The sequence below is a fragment of the Oxyura jamaicensis genome, chromosome 2 (genome assembly GCF_011077185.1).
Source record: "Oxyura jamaicensis isolate SHBP4307 breed ruddy duck chromosome 2, BPBGC_Ojam_1.0, whole genome shotgun sequence".
NCBI classification, from domain to species: domain Eukaryota; kingdom Metazoa; phylum Chordata; class Aves; order Anseriformes; family Anatidae; genus Oxyura; species Oxyura jamaicensis.
In genome coordinates, this window is record NC_048894.1 from 94,821,894 (window position 1) to 94,844,951 (window position 23,058).

The following is a 23,058-nucleotide window of genomic DNA, read 5'->3' on the forward strand; positions in this document are numbered from 1 at the left end:
TTTTTTTTTTTTTTTTTTTTTTTTTTTTTTTTTTTTTTTTTTTTTTCTGGGAGGCCATAACAGCCCTTTTGGCTGTAGAGTTCATTTTGTCAACCATCTCTGAGTGTGCTCCATTTATCACATTTGCATGCTTCTAATAGAGAAACCTTCTTATTATTTCTGGCATTACTTTTATGACCTGATGTGGTCCTGGCAAAGGACTGGAAGTTTCTTACCATAGTGAAATATATATTCAAGCAACTTGAAAACTCAAGGGATTATAATTATCAGAGGAGAAAAAATATGCATAAATAGTATAAATCGTGGAGCTGTGTTTTGAAACACTGTCATGCCTTCCTTGTTCCATAGAGTTTGTATGTGTCATTTCCAGATAATGCACCCCCAGGTTTTTCAAATGAGAGCCCTGGTTTTATCAGATTTTTGAAGTGATTATCTTGTATGCTGTTAGGTGAATTATCTTAGTTGTGGTTTTGGAAATGAATCCTAGGGGACTCCGTCAAATGTCCTAGACACTGTCTTCAAGGATGATCTGCAGGTTAGCTGTGGTTTGGTCATCTTGTCTTGGGTGCTAATAAAAAGTATGCCTTATTTCAGAGCTTGCTTGTGTTTGGCCTCTCAGCAGTCCTTCTGTGGCTGTGGAGTAAGGAAACTTCTCTATGCCTTTCCTGTACTGCATTGTTTTCTAGGACTATCTGTTATTTAACAGGACAGGGTCCTGTGATTTTCTCAGACAAGGAGAAGATTCATCGACTGCATTGAATGTTGAACTTTCTAACCACATCAAAAATAAAAGTTGTCAAATAACCCTATTTAACTGTTATTGTATTAAATGCTAGTTGACTAAAAGATGTTCATGAACCAAAAATCAGTGCTTCATTGTTGTTTTTCTCTTGTGTTTCTGGCAATGTAGTGTTTCATGGTCCTTTATATATAAAGTGCAATAGCCTCACTGTCATGCTTCAGTCCTATAAACTAGGATGTTATTTTATTATTATTATTATTTTTTTTTGGAATCTCTTTATACTTAATGCCAGAAAACTTTCACAGGAATATGCAATCTGTGAATTATGAGAATACCTATTTGGAATTTGGAAAATGGAGGGGAATTTGTATTTCTTTACTTGCTGCATCCTACTCCTTAAGTGTGATGGTGTTGCAAGAGTTGATATTGATTTGATTTTTGCTATTAAAATTGGAGAAATACCTTCTACTTAAACATCAGTAGACTCCTGTCAGAAAATTAGTGTTGCTTACGGATGGATGTACAAGGCAGTACTGAATCATCTAAATTTAAATTTGGAGAGGGTGCCACCAACAGCCAGCCAAAGGAAGTGAAATGAAGTAAAGAGTAGTGGATTGCTCTGAAATACCTCAAAAGTAAAAGTTAAGAATACCCCAGTGTCTTTTTTCTTAGTATGAAATGGTAACTGTTTATATTTTTCCTTATAGGTGAAACAATTGCGCAACTTACAGATGTGGCAAGCTTGGATCATCCAGAATCTGATAGCCACATAACAATCTTTACAGACAAAACAGGAGTGGTAAAAGCTGCAAGGCTGTTGCTTTCTTCAGTCACAAAGGTGCTCGTGTTAGCAGACAGAATTGTTATTAAGCAAATAATAACTTCCAGAAACAAGGTATTTGGAGCTTCTTTTTTGCTTTATTTAACTGATATCTTCAGTCAATGCAAAAGAATGGTGCTACATGAAGTGGTATTTTCATTGTATCTCTAGGGGAAGTGCAAAATAAAAATGAATGTCTTACATTATGTCCACCTACCAAATATCTGGAATGGGATGAGTATAAAGTCAAGAGGAATAAAATTTTCAATGACTTGTTACATTTTATATGATCCATATTGCGCTGTTGACTTAGCATGCTGGAGAAGAAATGTGTAAGTTTTCTGTGAGGTGGGAAGAGTCCGTCAGTAAAAAGGCCAATAAAAGCTACTAAAAGACAGGATCTTTCTACTGTCAGGAACAAGACAAGGAGACCATTCAGCATGTATCTAAGGCAAAAAGCTGTGAGGAATGCTGATGAAAGTACGTGCTAGTGCAGTGAGCCTTACAGTTTAAAAGGTTTTTGTGCAGTTTAGCTTATGGCTTGAAACTTAGTTGATTTAAATAGTGCATGAAGGCCATTTAACTTCAAGTGTAATCTATTTCAAGTACCGCACTGTCTTGACTGCAGAATATCTCCCTCCCCCTCAAAATGTACTAAGATAAAAATAGAAAAAAAAAAGTTTGAAAAATGAGAGCCTCAAAAGGCGTCTTTTTTTTTTTTTCCCATTAATTTTCAACTCGTAATCCAGAGTCTGGCTTTCTTCTTTTGACTCCTCATGCTTCATATCTCTCCTATTTTCTCCCAGTTTGCTTTCCAGATAGGCTGTTCTTTATTAAGAAGCTTTTAGATTCAAGGCACTTAATTGAGTCCCAAGATTTAGAAACCATGTTGCATGTATTACCTACTTCAATATGACTCAGAGGCATAGCAACACTGATTTGCTGTCTTAATGCTCTTTTCTTCTCCCAGTGGTTGGGGAAGGTGGCATCAGTTTCATCGTATTAATTTCCTGTTGTTACTTGCAGCTTGGTCTTTTCTTGCACCAGAAAGCAGAGTGGCGCATTTGATAACTTCTGCTGCCTTTCTTGAGCTTCTTGTCTTAGCCTGCAGCCTTTGAGACAGCTAACGTCTGAGTGTTATGGTGCTATGAGTACAATAACCATAGGTACAGAAATGGGTTTTAATTTGGAAAGTATTACAATATATAAAATGAAGTCTTATATTCCAAAGTAAGCGTGTCTCACTGATTGCTGTAGTTGCCTAGTCTCTGTGGTCTTTTGGGTTTCACTGTGTTCTCCTTTCTACACACATTACATGTGTTTGAGAATGTCTGCTTCTGTTTATGGAACCAGTAGAGCAATTCACGTATCTAAGACCAAGTCATACAAATGATGGTGTCTTATACAGGCACACACTGCGAGAGTACACTCTGTAAAGTGTGTCAGGTAGTGTTATGATGGATGGCAAAGCAGTTCTTCCTTTAAGAAATACTGTGATAGAGGGATGATGTAGGCAGGGACTTGAGCAGTACATACAAATAATCAGGGACAGTGTAGTATAATATGGCATAGAGAATGGAAAAGCAGAAGTGAAGTTATCATTTATGTCAACTGTAACAGATGCTGACTTTATGGATCGTGTTACTTTTCCAGAATATCTCACCTGTATTTTCATCTTAGATACTGAATGCCCAATGTTAAACTTTTAGTGCCACTTTTCTTGCAGCCTCTTTACGAACAATTTCATTTTTATTGTCATGATCATCTTCCACATATGAATAAGAGTAGTTAAGTCAACCGAGGATGAAGGACAGAAAAATGCCATAATGGAATGGTAGGACATTCAATTTCATAGACTGATGAAGTGATTGAGATCTTCTGGATTGGTGATCTACTGCAAAAAAGCAATCTCTGATGATCCTAATGATTCTGTTCCTGCCTCTGCATCCTCAGCACCATATATAGCACCCCTATGTTTTTAGATTTAGTGCATTTCTCAAGTCCATTTCTCAAGCCCACATCTTTCCTACCTTTCAAAATTTTTCATTCTCCATCATACATAGTATGTTTACATCTTGCTTCACTTAATATCATCAATCAGTTTAGGAGCACCAGAACAATGAACAGAGAAGTGACAGATAGCAGGGGTGTTGCTATCCTGTGCACATTGAATCAAAATATGGATGTGCCCTGAAGTGATGTCAGCCTAAGACTGCAGTCTGAAAAGTGACATTCATAGTGCAGCAGTAGCTGTGTAATACTAAGTTCTAAATTAGGTATTAATAGAAACTTAGTCTTTTCTATATATATTTTAACCTTGAATTTTAAAAATGTACATTTTAATTAGTGTCTGTGTTTCATGTTGATAGCTTAAAATTAAAAAATTGGAGACACCATGGATGCTTTGCATTTTAGAAGCTTATTGAATAAGTTTTAGATGATTTAGAGTTGGTTATACTGTTTCTGTAAGTAGTTGCTTAGAATGTCAGTTATGCTGGAATGTCTACAATCATTAGCTGTAATAGAAATGTGTTCTCTCACTGAAATTTTTACTTGATGAGATTTGTCATGATAGAAACAAGTTAGGGTAACTGTAACAGAGGTTTCTTGCAATCAAGACCATACACATGCAATACTCTACTTGCTTAAACCAAAAATCATTAAGCATAATTACTCTTTTTTCCATTCTTGTAAAAGAAAGTTGGATCTTAACTTGTATGTTTTTTCCTTTCCCCACGTTTTCTACATTCTCACTTTCCCAGTCCTGTGGTTCTTCTCTTATGCTCATACACTGCTGTTTTCCTATCTTTATTGTTGAACAGTTTCCTTCCAAGCCCTTTACTCCTCAGCCCTGCTCTCACAAGGATTAAACACCTGAATCACTAAAGTTGTTGTTTCTGCAGCATTGGTAGAACTGGCTACATAACAAAACAGGTTGATACTGTGGTCTAGTATTGCATGGTAAGGCATTTAATTTCACGTTGCTCAGGATTTAGTGGAAAGCTTGCTGTAGAATCATAGAATCATTCAGGTTGGAAAAGACCTCTAAGATCATCTAGCCCAACCTTTAAGATTGTAACCATGAGACTGAAGATTATGAGACCGAAGAGTTACCTTATTACAAAGAATGGCTGCTTCTAAGAGTGTTTTCGTAGGTTGCAGGGAGGGGGAAATTATCATAATCAGTTATGTAGGCTGCTTTTTCACTTGAGAGAAGATTCTTTTGGAAATTTCCTTTCTGAAAACAGGAAAGAAAAACTGAGTTGAAGTTTCTCTCTATTAAGTATAGGTTGTTAGTTCTCCAGTCTGAAATACATCAAAGAACTGCTTTAACTGTCTTCCCTTCTGAAAGTGGATTTGAAAAATCACTTTGGTGATACTGTACATCTAACCTGAAAAACCCTAGTGTTAACCTCTGGTGGAAACCATACTTCACTGCACTCAGCAGTATAGCTTCAGTAATTTATAAGCCATGTGATACTTTTTACTGATTTTTTACAAAATGTTGATTTCACATGTTCTTATATATCTTGACTAAGAGCTTGATACAGCCTGGGTCCATTTAGTACTTTGCTTCATACAGAAATAATAAAAAATACTTAAAATCCATTGTTATCTTCAGAGTTAGAATAAGTTGTTATTGGAAGCATAAAATTATATTAACTCATTTCTGACCTTTTAAAATTTTCTTTTGTGAATTATTTTTTTATTCACACTGCCAGTCACCAAACACCTGTTGGACTGACTGTACAGCTACAGTTTTAGACTTTGAAAATTATGCATCTGAAGTTGAACTTTGAGAATTCCACACAGTATTAACAGCATGCTATTTTTAAGTAGTTGTGTTTATAAATTTAACATGACAATAACATTTTTCCTAAATATGGAACTGAATCCTGTAATAATATTTCTCTTGATATTGGGAAGAGTGAAGAAAATGTTTTTGAAGGTTCAGAATAAGTGACTCATTTGACTGAAGCATGATTATTAATTTAGGCTTTGATTTCCAGCTTTTGGGTTATTAATACTTCAGTTGTAACAAAATATGTACGTTTTAAGTAACATGATTTAGAAATAAATAATAAAATTCCTAATTTAGTACTAATGTTTTTTTATTTAGTATCTTGATAATACACAGTATTTTTCCCTTGTCTTCCAGGTTCTTGCAACAATGGAACAGCTAGAAAAAGTCAGTAGCTTCCAAGAATTTGTACAAATATTCAGCCAGTTTGGAAATGAAATGGTTGAGTTTGCCCATTTAACTGGAGACCGGCAAAATGTAAGTATTAATAAAAATCTGTGTCCTGATTCACTAGATTTGTATTCTTCTGTGATTATTAACTGTGTTATATATAACTGGTGTTCTTTCTCTGAAACCTAAATTTCTCTCCTTGCTTCACCCAAAGTACCTCCTTTGGTTTTAAAGCTTAGCCTGGGGTGTTTGCTGTTTGTATCTTCCAGAAGCCTAGATGCAAGTCATCTAAGATGCGCTTTAGCTTCATTTGTTGTCCTTGGCTCTAGCATTTCTGGCTTGTTACTATGGTAGAGAAATTGTTTGCTGTTACTTGACAGAAACAATTGATGTTTGCACGTAATGAAAGGCTTTGAAAACAGAAGAATTAATTTAGGAAACTCAAAACTTGAAATCTTTACATCTTATTAAAGCATCTGCTTGAATTTTTTTCATTATTCTGAAATACTTTTCTAGGTTTATGTCAAAGCTTTTTTTTTCATCATTTACAGAGGGACTTCATTCATCTTTGTTGTTTAGTTTATCATGGAAATGGTCCTTTCTGTTTAAGGAATTTAAAGGAATTCTGTTTAAGGAATTTAAGGTCCTTTTCTGTTTAGGAAACCCCTGCTTTGGAATGAGCTGGTTTTAATTTTTGTTCAAATATTCATAGTAGTTGTTCCTTGGAAAGAGAAGGATGCATTGCTAGTAATGATACTGTTTTCATCTATTTTTGTTTTTCAATAGGATCTGGGATTTGGTTCTCCCTTCCTTGTCTACTTGACTCTTTTGGAAAGAGTATTTCATTAGTGGTTTTTTGTTTGCTTGCTTGCTTGCTTGCTTGTTTTTAAATGCTGTTGAACATTCTTGATGTGCTCACTTTACAGTGTGTAGGCTGCTGCGTGGCGCTGTTAGTTTTACTTGTAGGAAACATCCCTCAAGGTATATTTCTTTAATATAATTATAGTAACTATGCCAGAAATTCTTGAGTCTGGTTAAATTTATCAGCATGTAATGCAAGAATTTCTGAAATTAGCTTTAAAAAACAAACAAAAAGTTTTTGTTGTTGTTGATTTAGAATAAATCTAGGATTAATTGCATCCTGTAGACTGTTCCCTTTTCAGCTAGTAACAACTTTGTCCATTCTACATTATGTATTTTGAGATTAATAATAAGAGTCTTGATGCAAAATAAACGTCACTATTTTTATAGAAACAGAATTATAGACAGCAAATGAATCCACTTAAGTTAGGAATTAGGTTTTCTAAACTTTGGTGTGATGAGGAGCTTAAACTTCCTAGTAGCAATGAGATCTAAAAAGTTGCTAGTTCTAAGAAAAAAATGTAATCAGCTTTTCTGAACTTTTCTGGAGGTATATTTTAGTTTTGCTGCTCTATCCCTCTCCCTGAAGAGTTCTTGGAAAGTTCCTTTACTCAGTACTTTCTATACAGGATTTTTTTTTAAGCCTGTTAAAACATTTTTTATTAATTGGTTTATGGTAAATATAATATTTAAGCAGATAAAAGATATGTTTTCTATTTCCTTCTCTCATTATAACAAAAATCTGGTGTTTTCTGTCTGTCTTTCCCTCTCTGCCATTTCAGACAATATTTTTAGTCTTTTTTTATTGCTTCATTTCCTGTTTTATAAAATAATGCTCTATGATAAGGATAGAGAAATCAGTGACAGTTTATGTAGTATGCTCTGTATCTCTGTGATCTTCCTTCTTTGAAATCTGCATTGAAAAGAGCCAAGAATAAATTCATAAATTAAAATCCATCTAAAAGGCATGTTCTAGATCATGAGCTAGGCTCAAAATAGCTGTTGTTAGATGTCATAAAGAAGCTTCTTTACAACCTGTCCATCTTCAAGAGTCTTTTTCCAGTCTCATAAGCAGTAAACAAAATATGCAATATTCAAATAATTTTTCTTTTGGTGTTTAGGATTTGAAGGATGAGAAGAAAAAGGCTAGAATGGCAGCCTCTAGGGCTGTTCTTGAGAAGTGCACCATGATGCTCCTAACTGCTTCAAAGGTGAGTGAGTATTTATTTACACTCTTAAACAGCTTAGATAAATCTCTGAGTATGGTGTCTGGCAGGAGAACTGACTGACTTTTGTATAACTTTGTTTTCTTTAAAAGACTTGTCTTAGGCATCCAGACTGTGAATCTGCTCGTATAAACAAAGATGGTGTTTTTCATCGGATGAGACTAGCTTTGGAACAGGTAATAGAAATTGTAACTGACTCTAGACCAAATGGAGAAAATGAAATGGCACCCATCAGTATATATTCTGGCATCAAAGAATTCAAGGTAAGAATAGAAAGAGTGTTGTTTTATATAGCTTAAAAATTAACCCAAAACTAGAATCTTGATTTTCTTATTTTATTTTCTTTAGTTACAAATGAGGGAGTTACAACTTTTTAGTGATGTAACTTGAATAAGTGTCTCAAAATGTAAGAGAACCTGAAAAAAGGTGGTGATAAGTTCACTGATGTGGCCAAAATTTACCTTTTAATATTTGCCATTTCCTCCTGGGAATTCATTCAGAATTCTACTTTTTTTTTTTTTTTTTTTTTTTTTTTTTTTTGAGGTGATGCTTTTAATGTTGAATAAACCTAAGTATCAGGACATCAGAATTTCATTAAAATTACTCTTGTTGAAGAATCTTTTCTTCATAATTGGTAACATTTTGAAAACTATGCCCACAGATACTCATCCAAGTATTTAGAAGAGCATATTGTCATTCAAAGGAAATGTTATGAATTGAAATTGTATCTTGTAGCTCTGTGTATTTTTCTGATAAAGGCTCATCTAAATTTTATATTCAGTTAAGAAGAGTTAACGAATGACTGTGTCTTATTTCTTCAGGGTCTATAAAGCACTTTGATTATTTTTTCCCTTCTCCTCTTTAGAATTTTGTTGGAATTTTTGAGAAGTACCCTCAAAGTATTCAATATGTAAATATTTAGAAAAATATTCAAAATTGATTATAAGGGTGTGGAAAATCTTGTAAAGATCAAACAAACTGAATACACAACTAGTTTCTGAAACTTACTGAAATGAAAAAGCATCTTCTTGACTGCAGGACAATGCTGTTAGATCTTATGAGTGCTCAGGAATTTTTGTTTAAAACAAACAAAAAAATACCCACCCAGCACTGGAGGTCTGATACAAGAAAGTTGTTGGATTATTTTGAAAATATGTGAATACTAAAAAGCACTAAGGAGAAAACAAATGTAAATTAATGCATCTGCTTTCTGTATTTCCATCACAGCAGTATAACCACACAAATTCTCAAGGATTTATTTATTTATTTATTTATTTATTTATTTATTTTCAGAATAAGGTGGAGGGTCTTCGTGAGAATCTTTATTTTCTCTCAAAAGAGAACCTTTCAACAATGCTGGAGGTTATCCTGGAACATACGGAGGACTTCACGGATTCTGCCTATACCAGTCATGAGCACAGAGAACACATTTTGGAGCTGTCTAAGCAGGCTAAAATGGAACTAGAGCAGCTGGTTTCAGTATGGATGCAAGCTGTAAGAGCTTTTTAGCAAAGTAAATCTTTTCACCTCTACTTTTGAAAGAACTTTTTAATGCCATGCTTCCTCTGGTTTAGGAAGAGAGAATTGATTGCATCCCTCAGAGTAAGTTAGCTAATCAAGGAAGTCAGAGTTTGTTCTTTGCTTCTGCAAGTTCAAGACTGTCTTCCCTCTGCCCCAGTGATATTGCTTTACTGATTCATTAACACCTAAATTAGGCTACCCTGAGGATAGCCTAATTTTAATGAAGCTGTAAGTGGAAACAAGAAGGCTAATAGCAATGTCAATGCACAGTCTTAAACCACCAGGTCTTTTGATGAGTTTCTTCAGAGACTTCAATTGTCTTAATCTCACAGCAGTGACCACTGTTTGTAGTTTTGTTCTTCAACAGAATATTGGAAATACTTAAACTATTGAAAAGTGAAATATTCTAAAACTTGACTTTTTATCTTTATTTTTCCTTGTGGAGAGAAGGGGTGATGAGAGAGAAAAGATGTTATGACTACACATTATTTTTGTTCATCCTTTTCAAAAAGTTTCAATGATGGTAATTTTGCTTTTTAGAGAAGAAGCACGTTAGGCTTCTCTCTGTTGTCTCTCATACATTGTTCCTTGGAGATTGTAGAATATACATGCAAAAGGGTGAGGAGAAGCAGAGACGGAAAATGCAGTTTCTGTTCCTGGTATTGAGTTCCTTTCAATCTTGTTCCTAAGGAAATGTATAGCACAAAATCTTAACAGTCTGAAATATGGCAGATGTGTACTAGTATAAGATGCATTTAATACCGAATGTATTAAATTCTTCTACTTTTGAGAAGGCATTTTTCTTCCTTGTCTCCTCTTTGAATCAGATGTAGCCATCAGCTGCTCTTAATGCAATAGTGCAGTTTGAAGAGCATATAAATCTTTTTGATAATACAGAGTGTTGTTATTAAAAAGAAGACACATCTAGGATTCTTATTGCATAGAATACAATAACTATAAGAAACTAAAACTGTTTAGCTTGGGTAGTTCTAAGCTGTGTTACTGGTGAAAACTTATCACCTCTAGATGATTTACATGCTACATTTCAGGTGATAGAAATGAGAGCCTAGTACAAAACTATGCATATATATGATCCGTGCAAATATTTGAGTGTGCACATGTGTGCTTATGCATTAAATATTTACATTAATAAATAATCCAGCCTAGCTGTGAATGAGGACTCTGCAGTTAAAGCAGTATCAGCTCACTGAAGCGACTTTTCATTTTTAGCTCAGCATCTTTGTCAGAGGGTGAATATTTTATGAGAGGCTTAATGGCATTCACATGGAATTGTTGATAATCAAAATACTTTCATGCCTTGGGATACATAAACTGAGGGATATGTAGAGCTCTTAGAGTGCCCAATTATCTCCATTTTCACTCATCGTACTTCCTATCAGCAGGCAGCGCAACTGTGAGTCTTCAGTGAAGAGTGGATTTTCAAGTAGAAGTCTCTTGTAATGTGGATCAATTTTAAATTATAGACTGGCATCACTGGCCCGCTTGTTTGTATTCTTCTGTGTGAATGCAAACTAGCTGGAACGCACCGGAGAATCTAGTGCTATTGATTGAACGTTAAATGTTTCTGAAATCCTTGCTGTATGTTTGAGCTTGTAAAATTGGAAGGTAGTGTCCTGGTTTAGGTTTTTCTGTAAGCTTATTTGGACTGGAAAATTCTTTCAGGTGTGTTTATTGAAAAGAAGAAAAAAAGTTGCACATAAAAGGAGCTAAAGTGTGTACATTAAATAAATACATAAAAGAATAAAAAAGGACACTGTTGTGAATATAAAATATTATGATCCTTGTGATAAAAAAAATGATTTTGTGATGTTACTTTTCTTTAAGTAACTTCTGTAAAAGTGCATTATATTTGAGGGGCAGGGAGCTTTGAGACTTGGAACAGATAAGAACACCTGAGGAAATGATGATACTAGCATGGGGGGATTTTTTTTTTTTCCTTTAAAATAATTGAGACATTTTGTGTTTTGTGTTTATGTAAATTATACTCTGAGGGGCTAGTGGTTGTGCAGTTGTGGCCTTGTTAAAAATCCCACCTTGGATAATCGTTTCCAATATCCAATATGGATGCAAACTCACTGCTACTTGGCTCTTTTCCCACTGTATGTGTTTTGACATTTGTTTTGTTCCATAGATGGGTATTTTTCTTGCAGAAGTTGGAGCTCTGTCTTGAAGCTAGCTCAACAAAATGTAGCTACCATAATTGTTTAAATTAGACAATGAGCTAAAGTCTTACAAGGATGCTGCATTTTTGTAATTCAATATAAAACATTTAATGTAACTTTTTAGCTCATATTTTATTTGAAAAAGGTGTCTGTTTATATTAAATAGGAAAAAAAAAAAAAAAACTACTTTTCTATTGAAACATCTTAAAGTAGATTTTTGGAAGCTCTAAATCTTAATGAAATGCTTTGCTGAAAAGAGGTCAGTGAGAATCAGAAATAAATTTCTGTTGAACCAAAACAGTCAATTAGCTTTCATCACTATTCATTTCAGATTTGATTTAGTGATAAATACCTCTATGAAGGAATTCTTCAAGTAAAATCTACACAGGATATGCAAATGAAAACATTACATCTAGAAATAAATAGCTGTCTTCTAAAGAAACTTGAAGTAATGTGTGAAGTTGGGATTTGCTGTGTGGGGTTTTGTGTGTGTGTGTGTGTGTGTGTGGGGGTAAGTAATTTATTGTCTGCTTGCTTTCTTTGGCTTGTAGCAAAACCAGAAGACCAAGGATCTCATGGAAGACTTGGAAGTAGCCATTTTAAAAACATGCCAGTGCATGAATGAACTTAAAAGAGAAGTAAGTCCAGTTTAAACAAACTGAAGAAAGCCTTGCATTTCTTACTTTTCAGATATGAAATTGTAAAATAGGATCCTGGACCTGAAAACACTAGTATTTGTTTATAGATAAGAACAGCCAAATCAGAATAATATAAGCAAGCTAGTATGCAGACATCTTCTGTTTCATTTCTTGTAACTGTTTAAAAATCTGTTGAATACACAGGCCCTTTGCTGACTCTGACAAGAATCAAATAAAAATGTGTTTGGTAGTAAGTACCACGTACATAATAGTTACTTTGAATGTAACAGCTAAGTTTTGCTTGTGTATGCCTGCAAAGTATGCATATATAGTATATGTTTAAATGAATAACTTATTAGTTGTGTATGACCTCCTCTATTGACTTCTAAAGCAGAAGCGCATTATGACTATGCATTATACAGAGGTATTTTTCTGGATAGTTGGCAGCTGTGTATGTGCTCGTTGTAATCATTCTTTTCCTAAATGCAAGCATGCCAAATGTCACCAATCCTTACATACAATACGAGATTGCTGCCTCATTTGGCACATGGGATGGATTGCGCTTAATGATCAGGGCCCTACCTTCCCCTCCACTCCCTTTCTCTTTATGGATAGCACGGTGCCTTGTCTGCTCCACAGATTTGAGCCAAATAAAGAATAACCTGCCGCTGGCAGCTTCTGAAGTATTTGAAAAGCATTCAAATATCTTTTAAAGTCCTTCCTATTATTATTCCATTAAACAGATGGCAAAATGAACATTAAGGACTGGGAGGGTTTCTATACAAGTCTACAGAGCAGTACAAAGATGTTAGAGAGACTCAGTGAACTTGCTCAGGCAGTGTTCTGAGCTGCTTTAAATGCAAATACGTGGCTAACAAACCACTGTCAGCTGGTTTTGTTACCTGTCACTTAATAACTTTACGTGCTCAAAAATCATGCTGTATATTTTTTAATAGGGGCAAAATGAGAAATTTGAAGCTGTGGATTATAATAATTCCTGCAGCTGCCCTGAAGATTTGAACTGTGTTTCAAATCTATTTCAGGTACTGTTAAGCTCTTTGCACTTCTGCTGCTAGGCAGTGTGTTGGCCCCCCAGGAAATGGAGTATACATAATCTGTGCTCTTTGATTAATAAGTTTTGCTTTGGTCATTGTTATGCAGTAAATCAGTAGCAGAGGTTTTCCAGAGTGACATTCCCCTGTAAGACCATCCTTTTTGGGTGACATCATTCCTGTGTACTGAATGAGAAGGAAGAGTTCACAGTCAAAATAGTATGAAACTATGTAATTGCAGAGATCATAAAGCTAAAGGAGTTGGCATATAGTATGTAGAAAAAAATTACAAATACTGTGGATTTGTTTAGCTCCATAAATGTAGATCTTACCATACTGCCCTGCCCACATACTTCTATTTGTGAAAACATCATGCAACAAATACACATACTCATTACACTTATGTTAAAGAACTTTTTCAGATGACAATAAAAGAAAATTACCTTCTGTAAACTAGCTAACAGAGGTGGCATAAAATATAAAATAGTGGGTTACCTGTGCCTTGTGATTTAGTCCATATTATGCAAGCGAAAGTGTATGAAGCTATTCTAGAAATTGTGGAACAATCTGAGTGGGTTTGAATTTTTAAACTAACAACCCTTAGTTTTGTATGCCTTGATTTTGTGACCTGTAAAGTACAAAAGCTTTCTTAGTGAGAGCTTTTTAAAATGTGCAAGATTAATGCTAATCAGCAGAAACAAATTTAGAGTATTATGACATTTATCTTGTTCCCTATGCAGTGACTGGATTTGTATCTGATCCCAGAGTAGCCAGAGTGTTTGGTTGAGGACTGTCCTGCCAGTCTTTGACTTCTGGTGCCACGGTGTATCAGTCAGTACACAGGCTCTCTATTGATGATATTAAATACTGTAACACTAATTAAAATTTTCTAATAGCCTGGGTTGCTGAGAACACAATACAACCTTGTTATAATAGCATTTTCCCATCTCTTGTCACTTTATGAAAGAAACTAGAGGTACATTCCTTCCCTGAGATCATTTTGCTGCTTAATGCTCTAAGAAAGCATTAATATAAGTAAATTTCTTTTTTAGATCATGATGAAAAGAATATCTAATGAAAAGGTAATCACAGTGTAGTCTGTGTAAATGAGAATTGCCAGCCCCTACTTCAATGTTATAAGTTGCAGATATCCTTTCTTCAGAGCTGACTTCATTTCTGATATTAGTAGTTTGTGCTAATTTTTAATGGCATGGAAGCAACACCATATAAAAAGTTCATAATATGTTGTCATAGCATTATTTCTTTCTGTTAAAAAGTAGTAGAAGGTTTTAAGGAAACAAGTCAGGTTTCTTGCATTAAATTTAAAAAAAAAAAAAAAAAAAAAAAAGAATCAAACATAACCTCTTAGTTTTGGACTTCATAGGAAGTACTCAGGGGAGTCCTTGTTGCATTCAATGATTACCTTACAGGAGGCTATAGTGGGATTGGTCTCTTCTCTCAAGCACCAAGTGGTAAGACAAGAGGAAATGGCCTTAAGTTGTGCCAGGGGAGGTTTAGGTTGGATATTAGGAGAAAATCCTTCACTGAAAGGGTTGTGAAGTATTGGAACAGACTGCCCAGAGAAGTAGTTGAGTCACAATCCCTGTGGAGGTCTTTAGAAACCTTGTACGTGTAGAGTTTAGGGACATGGTTTAATGGTAGATTTTGCAGTGCTACGTTAAGTGTTGGACTAGATGATCTTAGAGGTCTTTTCCAACTTAAATGATTCTATGATGCTGCATAGTACTACGTAGGGGAAGGGAGGAAAACGGGTAGAGTATAAAGGGAAAAAACTACATGTAATTCTAGAAAATGTTCTGTCCACAGCCAAGTCTCACCAGCATCACATTATCAAGATCTTTGTATTCATAAGAACCTGAAAAATAACCTTCTGGAACAGCCAAGTATGTTGTATATTTAACGCAATCCAGTAAAGCGAATATTACAAGACTCAGCAGTCGAAAGAATGCTCTGCTATTTCTAAAACAGGATGCTGTGTTTGTTTTACTCATGTTTTTAAAATGGCACTGATTACAAGTCATAGGTAAAGCCAGTATGATTAGTCACTGGAACTAGCAGCAGCTGTTGCTGATAGCTCTTGTCCAGCAGAGTCCTTAACAACACAATTTGAGCAGATCCATGGGTCTGAAAGCATCTGGATTTAGGGATGCATTTCAAGGGGGAGCTTCTCTTTGTTGGAAATGTAGGGTGAGAGTTTTTGAGACTGCTTGAAGACCCAGCTCTGGCTTTAAGCTCCTTGCAGAAAAGGAGCTTTTTACTTTTCTAAAGCTGTGTCACAAACCAATGGATTATTTTCAAGCTTTTTTTTTTCTTTTTCATCACTGGCAGTTTATTGATAGAAACTTAATTTCTAATTCATTATAAATCCAAACTCTATAGATTTGTTCTGGTTCTGTTAATGTGTGTTCTTCATGAGAAGTAGAGTGGTGACTGTGTCATGCTTATGCTGAACTTGGTGCCCCACAAATTCAGGCACCTGTTTTTTTCCAGCTGTAACATCATCAGAAAGCAGCTGTGTGATAATCTCATGTCCTGATTCTACCCAGCTGCTCTTTTGTTTATCTTCATGTTTGGTTGGGTTATTTTTGAGTGCAGTGGATTATGTATCTTTGTACTTTGAATAATAATTGAAGAATTAAAGCCCCAGGCTGTCTATGAGCCTTCACAGCAGTAAGTTTTTTGCTTCTTGAAAAAAATCTCATGATCTTTAAGTTAATTCAGTTTGGTACTGGGTGCATTTCTTTCCTTCCAAGGTTTATCTCTTCCTTTTTTAATGCTATTCAAGGTCCACGGTGCAGCAACATCTTTGGCAGCAGATCTTCTAAAATACCATACAGATCATATGGTTCTCAAAGCATTAAAAATCACAGGAGTAGAAGGAAATCTAGAAGCTGTAGCAGAATATACTTGCAAGCTATCAGAGCAGAAAGAACAACTTGTCGAGGTGAGTTCACGGTTACTTTGATTTTATAAGACACATAGCAAATGAGTGGCTGGATTTATCTTAATCTATTTTTTAGGAAGGCCATGGTCTGTTTTTTTTGTTCATTATTATTATTATTTTCTTAGCATACTGTTGAATTTTGTGGTGTTCTTGGTATGGTCTGAGCCAGGTGTATAATTGTGGAATATGGCTGTTTAGAAGAGGTGTGTACCTTTTACAGTTACCAATTCTCCTTCTGGGTTGAGTCTGTGCTTAAATTCATTATTTGACTTGTTCTTATCTGTATGTATGTTTTGGGGCTAAAGCATTCATGAAAAAGTAGGCTTCTAGATCCAAGTAGAGATTATAACCTTTTCTTCAAGGAATGGGTATCCAGCAACAGCTGAACCCAAAGACTTATTTTAAGAATGCTGAGAACCTAAGGTTTCTCAGTCGAACAAACTTCACAGTTTTGAAGTTTTTTTTTGTTGCTGTTGTTAGACAGAGGACCACAGAAAATCTTCTCTTCTTTGTGAAAAGCAATGTTTACATACTGCAGATACTATTGCATCCACAGTTTTGTATGTCAGTACTCATACATGTGAACAACAGAGTAAGGCCTATTTTTGTTGTTGTTCCTTTCTAAGGTAATGAAGATTGCCTTTCTGCCTGCCATATTTGTGATGTGTGGTATTAAGCAGATGTATTGAGTTGCATGAACAAGCAAGTGGTTTGAAAGCAAGGCTTGCTAAGGTGGTGTTGGAGCACTGAGGTAGACAGACTGAGGAAGACTTGAGCTTCTTGTGCCAGGAATATTTAGGACTGTTTCTGGAATTCTAGCATCTATGTGAATACTGTTGAATAGTATTCAACACACTATTTTTAGTGCGTTGAATTTGTCAGAGGACAAGTTGTTGTATCTATTTAAACTGAACTTCCCAATTCCCTTATCTTTCTCTATAGTAAGCCAGAAAACCTTTTGAATAATTGCAACTATTTAAAAATAAACTAAGAGTGTGCATACATGGTTTTGCTTCGCTTCTACAAATTCTGTCGCATACTATGGGCTTAAGGTGGAGCAGAAGTAACTGCACCAGCAGGAGATACAAAAAGATGCATATGATTTTGATCTGGAACATGGTGACACTGGTAGCTATACATGTGTGACATCTAGTACTCAATTTCTAAAAAATTCTGATTTAATATGGGGTTTGAGAATTCATCCCAGTATTGTGACTATGCAGAAGCAACGTGTTTGAACTTCAGGGACTAACAAATCAACTCTGTTCATTTTTAATTTCAACTTTAATGTCCCCTTCTTCTGTGACTAATTAGTGTTCGTAGTTAGTGTTCCTAGTGTGACACTGATTTTTTCCAGGCATTACTGTGAGGTAAAATAATATTTGTAGCTCGGCCTTAGAGCATTTCTGGTAATGGACAAGGTGTAGTTAGTTTAGTATGTGTTTTCTCTGTCTTATAAATTCTACTTCCAATCTGAAATCTTCAGTGTTCACTTTCAGCCTGAAGTTTACTCTTAATCTTACTACAAAAAGGTGGGTGGCTACCTTTTGCTATGGAAGTGAACAATATTTCTTCCCTACGTGAATATGACACTGTTTTGCTCAAAGATAATTCAGTCCTCTGGATGATGAAAGCCTAAATTTTCCACATGGTTGATGATTGCTGAATAAGCCTGTTCTGATGATGTCATTTATGCTACACAATTTATCCAGGTTCTGTAGATGTCTGATTACTGTCACATTTATTAAGTCATAAGTATATTTATGTGTGAAATTGTTGTTGTTGGAATTATTTTTTAAAATAATTTTCTTTCTCCTGGTGATTCTTCTACACCTTTCAAGCCAGGATTTTTTTTTTCTTTATTGTAAATGCTCCCTGAGAAACACCAAGCTGTGCAGTCCCCAGTAAGTTTCTGACAGGACTGTCAGTGATTTTGTGTGTGTGTGTGTGCCTTTTCTCATTACTAATGAAACCATATTTTTACCATTCTTTTTTCTTTAAAATTATATATATTTAGATGTGTCGCTTGTTGAGGCATGTTTCTGGAACAGAGCCCCTTGAGATTACGTGCATACATGCAGAAGATACCTTTCAGGTCACTGGCCCACAGGTATGCTTAGCTTTTATCTAGCCACTTCAACTGGACATAAATAAAAATTACTTGCATCAATTCTTTGGAGATGTCACGTTGAACTGTTCAAAGCAGCTCTGAGAAAGTTACAGTTCAGTGTTGGGCATTGACTAAAATAATGCACAGGGAAGATCATCAAACCTGCAAGTGTCAGATGAATACACTATAACCACAAAACAATAACGGTTTAAATTCTGTGGTTTGCCTGTGGAGGCATGTGTGAATTCATGCACAACACTATTTATCAGGATGTCTTCCAATAGCAAATATTTTGTTCTCTGTCCAGATAATTTCTGCTGTAGAAACATTGGCATTGCATCCATCTAGCAAGATTGCAAAAGAAAATCTGGAGGTGTTCTGTGAGGCCTGGGAGTCTCAGCTGAGTGACATGTCTATGCTGTTGAGAGAAATCAATGATGTGTTTGAAGGAAGAAGAGGTAAGGATGCTATGTACAAATAGAAAAATTAAGTTTCCAAAACAAATGTAGTTTAAGAATTTTAGCTGTGATTTAAGAAATATTGCTTTCTTAAGACAACAGCACAATAAGCTGTCCCATATCCCATACAGTAATGTGAAATCTAGATGGTAATATACAAATATCTTCTTCACTTTGTAGAGATGTCAAATTAGGGTAGATGTTGAATTAGGGTATGTTTTTCAAAGAAAATCATAGCCAGAAATGTAAAGGCCTCGTTTGTGTAAAATTAAGCATGTTTAACTTCCTGCACAGTGATTACTTTCATCAAAACTGAATGGAACTTTTCAATGTACTCAAAAGTACTGAACACCCCTCTTTGCCAGTTGTACTCAAATGTTAGCGATGTAAGGCTTTCATCCTACCCTTTGATTTGAATAGGACATGTTAATTCATGACAATATATAACTTAATTGTGTGTCATGTTTAATTCATTTCCTATATTTATGGATAATATATATATATACAAATATATTCTGTACTGTCAGCTTGCATTCTTGCATTGTATTTACTTCATAACGTAGTGAATGTAGTTATTTGATTTTTAAACTGCTGTCCTTTCTGCTGGATGGAATCTCTGATGACTCTGCACAATCTTGGGATATTTTCTTTGGTTGGTAAGTTTATTGGTATTTGTACAACATGTAGAAGAGAACACTGGAATTGTACCAGACAGAACTGTGTTTACTTTCAGCATAGGCTATCTTAAAAAAAAAAAAGGGTTTTTTTTTTCTAATTTTTTATTCAACGTAATTTTTTTTTCAGATTGTGTTTATTGCAGCCTGACATTGTACTTCTTGCAGCTGTGTGTTTGTTTCAGTCTTTAAAGTATAACTGCATACAGATAGAATGTAATATATCATAATACTGAATGTCTTGTATTTCTAAGAATATCACTCAGGTTAACAAGTTCTGATTTAGTTAAATACAGGGACTTCAATTTTTTGTACCTAAGATACAGAAAAAAGTAACTTCTTATTCAGGTTAAATGACACTTTATCAATGATATAGTACTTCGTCTTTCTATTATCATGAGACTATTTTTTCATTATTAATTTTGGGAGTTTAATTTCCTTACTTGAGTTTTCATGCAAGTACTTCTTTTCTGCCAATTTTGTTGTGAGAACAGTAAACAAGCAACCACAGGGCAGTGATAGCTTAAATTGTTGCTGTTGGTTGCTAGATGAATGTGTGTCTTTGCCTGAAGATTTGTAAAAGAAAAACATAGTGAAATTCTGAGTGGGTTTACAATAATTGTGGGTAGCACACATTCTTAGGAATGTGAGAAATATGTGGTTGTTATCTTACTTGTTCTTCCACCTTAGTCTGGAATGCTATATAAATATGTGTAGCAATCTATTAGATCAGAGATCCTATTAGTGGGCCTTTAAGTGTCTTTTTTCGTTTGTTTTGAGAGCCAAGGACCTACTAACTTTCTCTAAACATAGCATTAAATTTTATATAATGCAATTAAGAATCCAGTATTACTCTATTAAAGTATTGCAATAAATTTGAAATTTGCAGGACTGATTATGCAGTTGATTTTTTTCATATTCATGCAATGGTCTAGCAGAGTTGAGTGATAACCTTTCTATATCTATATGTGTGCATATCTATACGTATAAATATTAATGTAATTAAAAATAGTAGTACAAGAACCATGCAGCCACAGCAAAGCATGCACTTGGCTCTCAAAACAAATAGTTCTTGAAGTGTTACAGCATATTCCCAGCATCTCCTTTAGTTAGTAACTTTCTCTTCTCTTGTGGATGTTGTCAGCAGATAATAGACATTTTCCATAAATGGATATTTTCCAATTTTGTTAAAGCATCATTTCACAAAGCGTCCCTAACATTGTTGCTTGTAGGAGACAGAAGAGGATGGGTAGGTGTTGCTGAGCATGGCAAAGTGTATAGGGTATGTGGGCCTGAGTGCAGTGAAGACTCTCTTTTTCCTGGTTGGCATAGGCAGATGAGTCTGTGTCAGTTAGTGTTTCTTGTTTCCCCAGCCTTTCCTTCAGCATAAAGCATTCTGATATCACCTTTGGTAAGATAATAAGCATACCTTGTATACTTTGTATTTCCTTAGGTGCATTGGGTCTTGTATTGCCAAAAAGATACTTAAGAAATCTTGTCTCTGTTTTGCTTGTTGCATGGCCCAGCCTAGTAAGGGATTTCTCTCCATGAATCTGCATGGTGTCAGTTATCTCCTTGGAATTAATTTTGGTCTCCTATATCCACGGGTTTTCTACAGTTTTTCTATGTGTTGTGCACAATTTTTTTTTTCTTTGCTTGTTTTCTGTTGTTGGACTTCAGGGTGAGCCTTGAAAGAATAAAAGTCCCACCCAAATTGCCCTCACCTCTTTGCTTTCAAAAAATACCCTAAAGTTACCTCACCACTTTCAACATTTTTTTTTTTCTTCTAGAAAACACTACAGATAACCCGATTAATAAATTAGACTAAAATATTTGTTTGCTAAGAGATTATAAAAGTTTTGTGAATGCCATTTTTGCTCCAAACGCAATGGAGTTTCACAATATTTTATAAGAATTTACTTACTCTTCTTGTAACTCATGCTATTTGTCTTAATGTTCAGGATGGTAAAAAGTACTTTTATTTTAAACGACAATGTAACAAGTGCTTTATTCCTAGTAGAATTGTGATTGTGTGTTAACAAAAGATAGAATTACAGTAAGAAGGTGTATATACATATTTTTTTCTCCTTCGTTTAAAAACTTGTATTTTTGTACCACTAATGTAAATGTTTGGCTTTGTAAGAGAGTACAGAATACAGCATAAGAGGCAAGAAACTGAATGGTGACTAAATGTGCTGGACACATCTAATAAAATAAGCATTTTTATGATTACGGGAGATTCTCATTGTTTAAATTTTTGTTTTTTTAACAAGCAATTGCATAACTCCTTATCCAGGGTTTCTTTCATACCAGCAAACTAGGTATTTCTGATAATGAGGTTCAAAATTTGTATGGATAGAGAGCAAAGTTTAGGTTGGAAATGAAGCCATGTTTTTATTCAGTTGAAATGGAATTGCACCAAAAATGCCAAAATAGAAGTGGACACGTTTTGGGGGTAGGGAGGGGGGAGCACTGCACTTTCAAGTACATTCTGAAAATCTCTCTATGCTGTGCAGAACTGTCAAGTAAGGTAGAGCTGGACCTCCTTTGCTAATCCTAGAACGGTGAGGAGACCTGTTCTGCATAGTGTTAGCCTTACCTAGTCTGAGCCAAGGGCAGCCTGAGTGATGGGCACCTCTACAGGGAGGATCACAAAAAAACGAGTGATTTGGCTCAGCCAGTGGACGTGACTGTTTTTTCTCCAATGACTATGCAGAAAGCTGGCAATACCTAGTTCAAGCTATATACTTAAATTTCAGGATTTTGCTCTTTGAGGTCAATCACTGAAAGAAAGCATCCAATCTGTTGGGTGTCAGCCAGTGTTCCAGTCAGTGATTACCCCTTTTAAATTTTAGTTTCGATGTGCTGAAGAAGAATACAAACAATCCCCTGATTGTTTCCTTGTAAGCTGGCTATAAATGTGAGAATGATATATGTGATAACTTACTCTTCTGCCCTCCTTTTGTTTTGCTCACTTGATTTGAGAGGAGTTAAATGACCATTAGGATTTGGGAAGGCCATAGTTGATGAATAAGGGATACAGATCCTAATTTTAGAATTTAGAAATTAGAGTTCTAAGAATAGACAGGTGAAGTAGGGACGTAGCTATCCTATTCACAGGTAAGACGTGAGGTCAAAAGAAAGATGTAGAAGTTAAAATTTCAAAAATTTGGAAGGAAAAACAACTACTACTAGAACTACTAGAAACACAAGGCTAGAACTACTAGAAACACAAGAACACTAGAAAGTGGAAGATTGCAAGGTAAAGAGGTTGAAATAAAATGAATTAAAAAAAAAAAAAAAAAAAGGAAAGAAAACCAGAAAACCACATTACAGGAAAGCCCATTAGGAAAAACAAAGGCAGACTGTAATAAGTGAAAGGAAGATCATAATATAGCAGAAAGCCATTTAGTATTTTAGCCTAGATCTGACTTCCAAAGTATGAAAATCAAATACCTGAAAAAGCATGTATTCTGCTAATGAAATCAAATATAAATTCTGTGCTTATACAGTTGTAGATGTATTTTCTGATGAAAGAGGATTATCTCTGGCTTGAGTTGATCTGTGCTTCTGAAAGGAATGATATCTGTGGGTCCACTCAGAGTGGGGGTGGGTT

At 35.0% G+C, this 23,058-nt stretch overlaps 1 protein-coding gene across 1 annotated transcript in view; it reads left to right on the top strand.

Moving 5' to 3' along the window:
* CTNNAL1 (catenin alpha like 1) overlaps window positions 1–23,058 on the top strand; it is a 56,918-nt gene that overhangs the window by 21,572 nt on the left and 12,288 nt on the right. Inside the window, exons 3-11 of the mRNA XM_035319781.1 lie at window positions 1,450–1,637; window positions 5,722–5,841; window positions 7,737–7,826; window positions 7,934–8,104; window positions 9,135–9,335; window positions 12,097–12,183; window positions 16,042–16,200; window positions 18,218–18,310; window positions 18,618–18,768. Of these exons, the coding sequence (XP_035175672.1) occupies window positions 1,450–1,637; window positions 5,722–5,841; window positions 7,737–7,826; window positions 7,934–8,104; window positions 9,135–9,335; window positions 12,097–12,183; window positions 16,042–16,200; window positions 18,218–18,310; window positions 18,618–18,768 (1,260 nt within the window). The remainder of the gene's footprint in view (window positions 1–1,449; window positions 1,638–5,721; window positions 5,842–7,736; window positions 7,827–7,933; window positions 8,105–9,134; window positions 9,336–12,096; window positions 12,184–16,041; window positions 16,201–18,217; window positions 18,311–18,617; window positions 18,769–23,058) is intronic.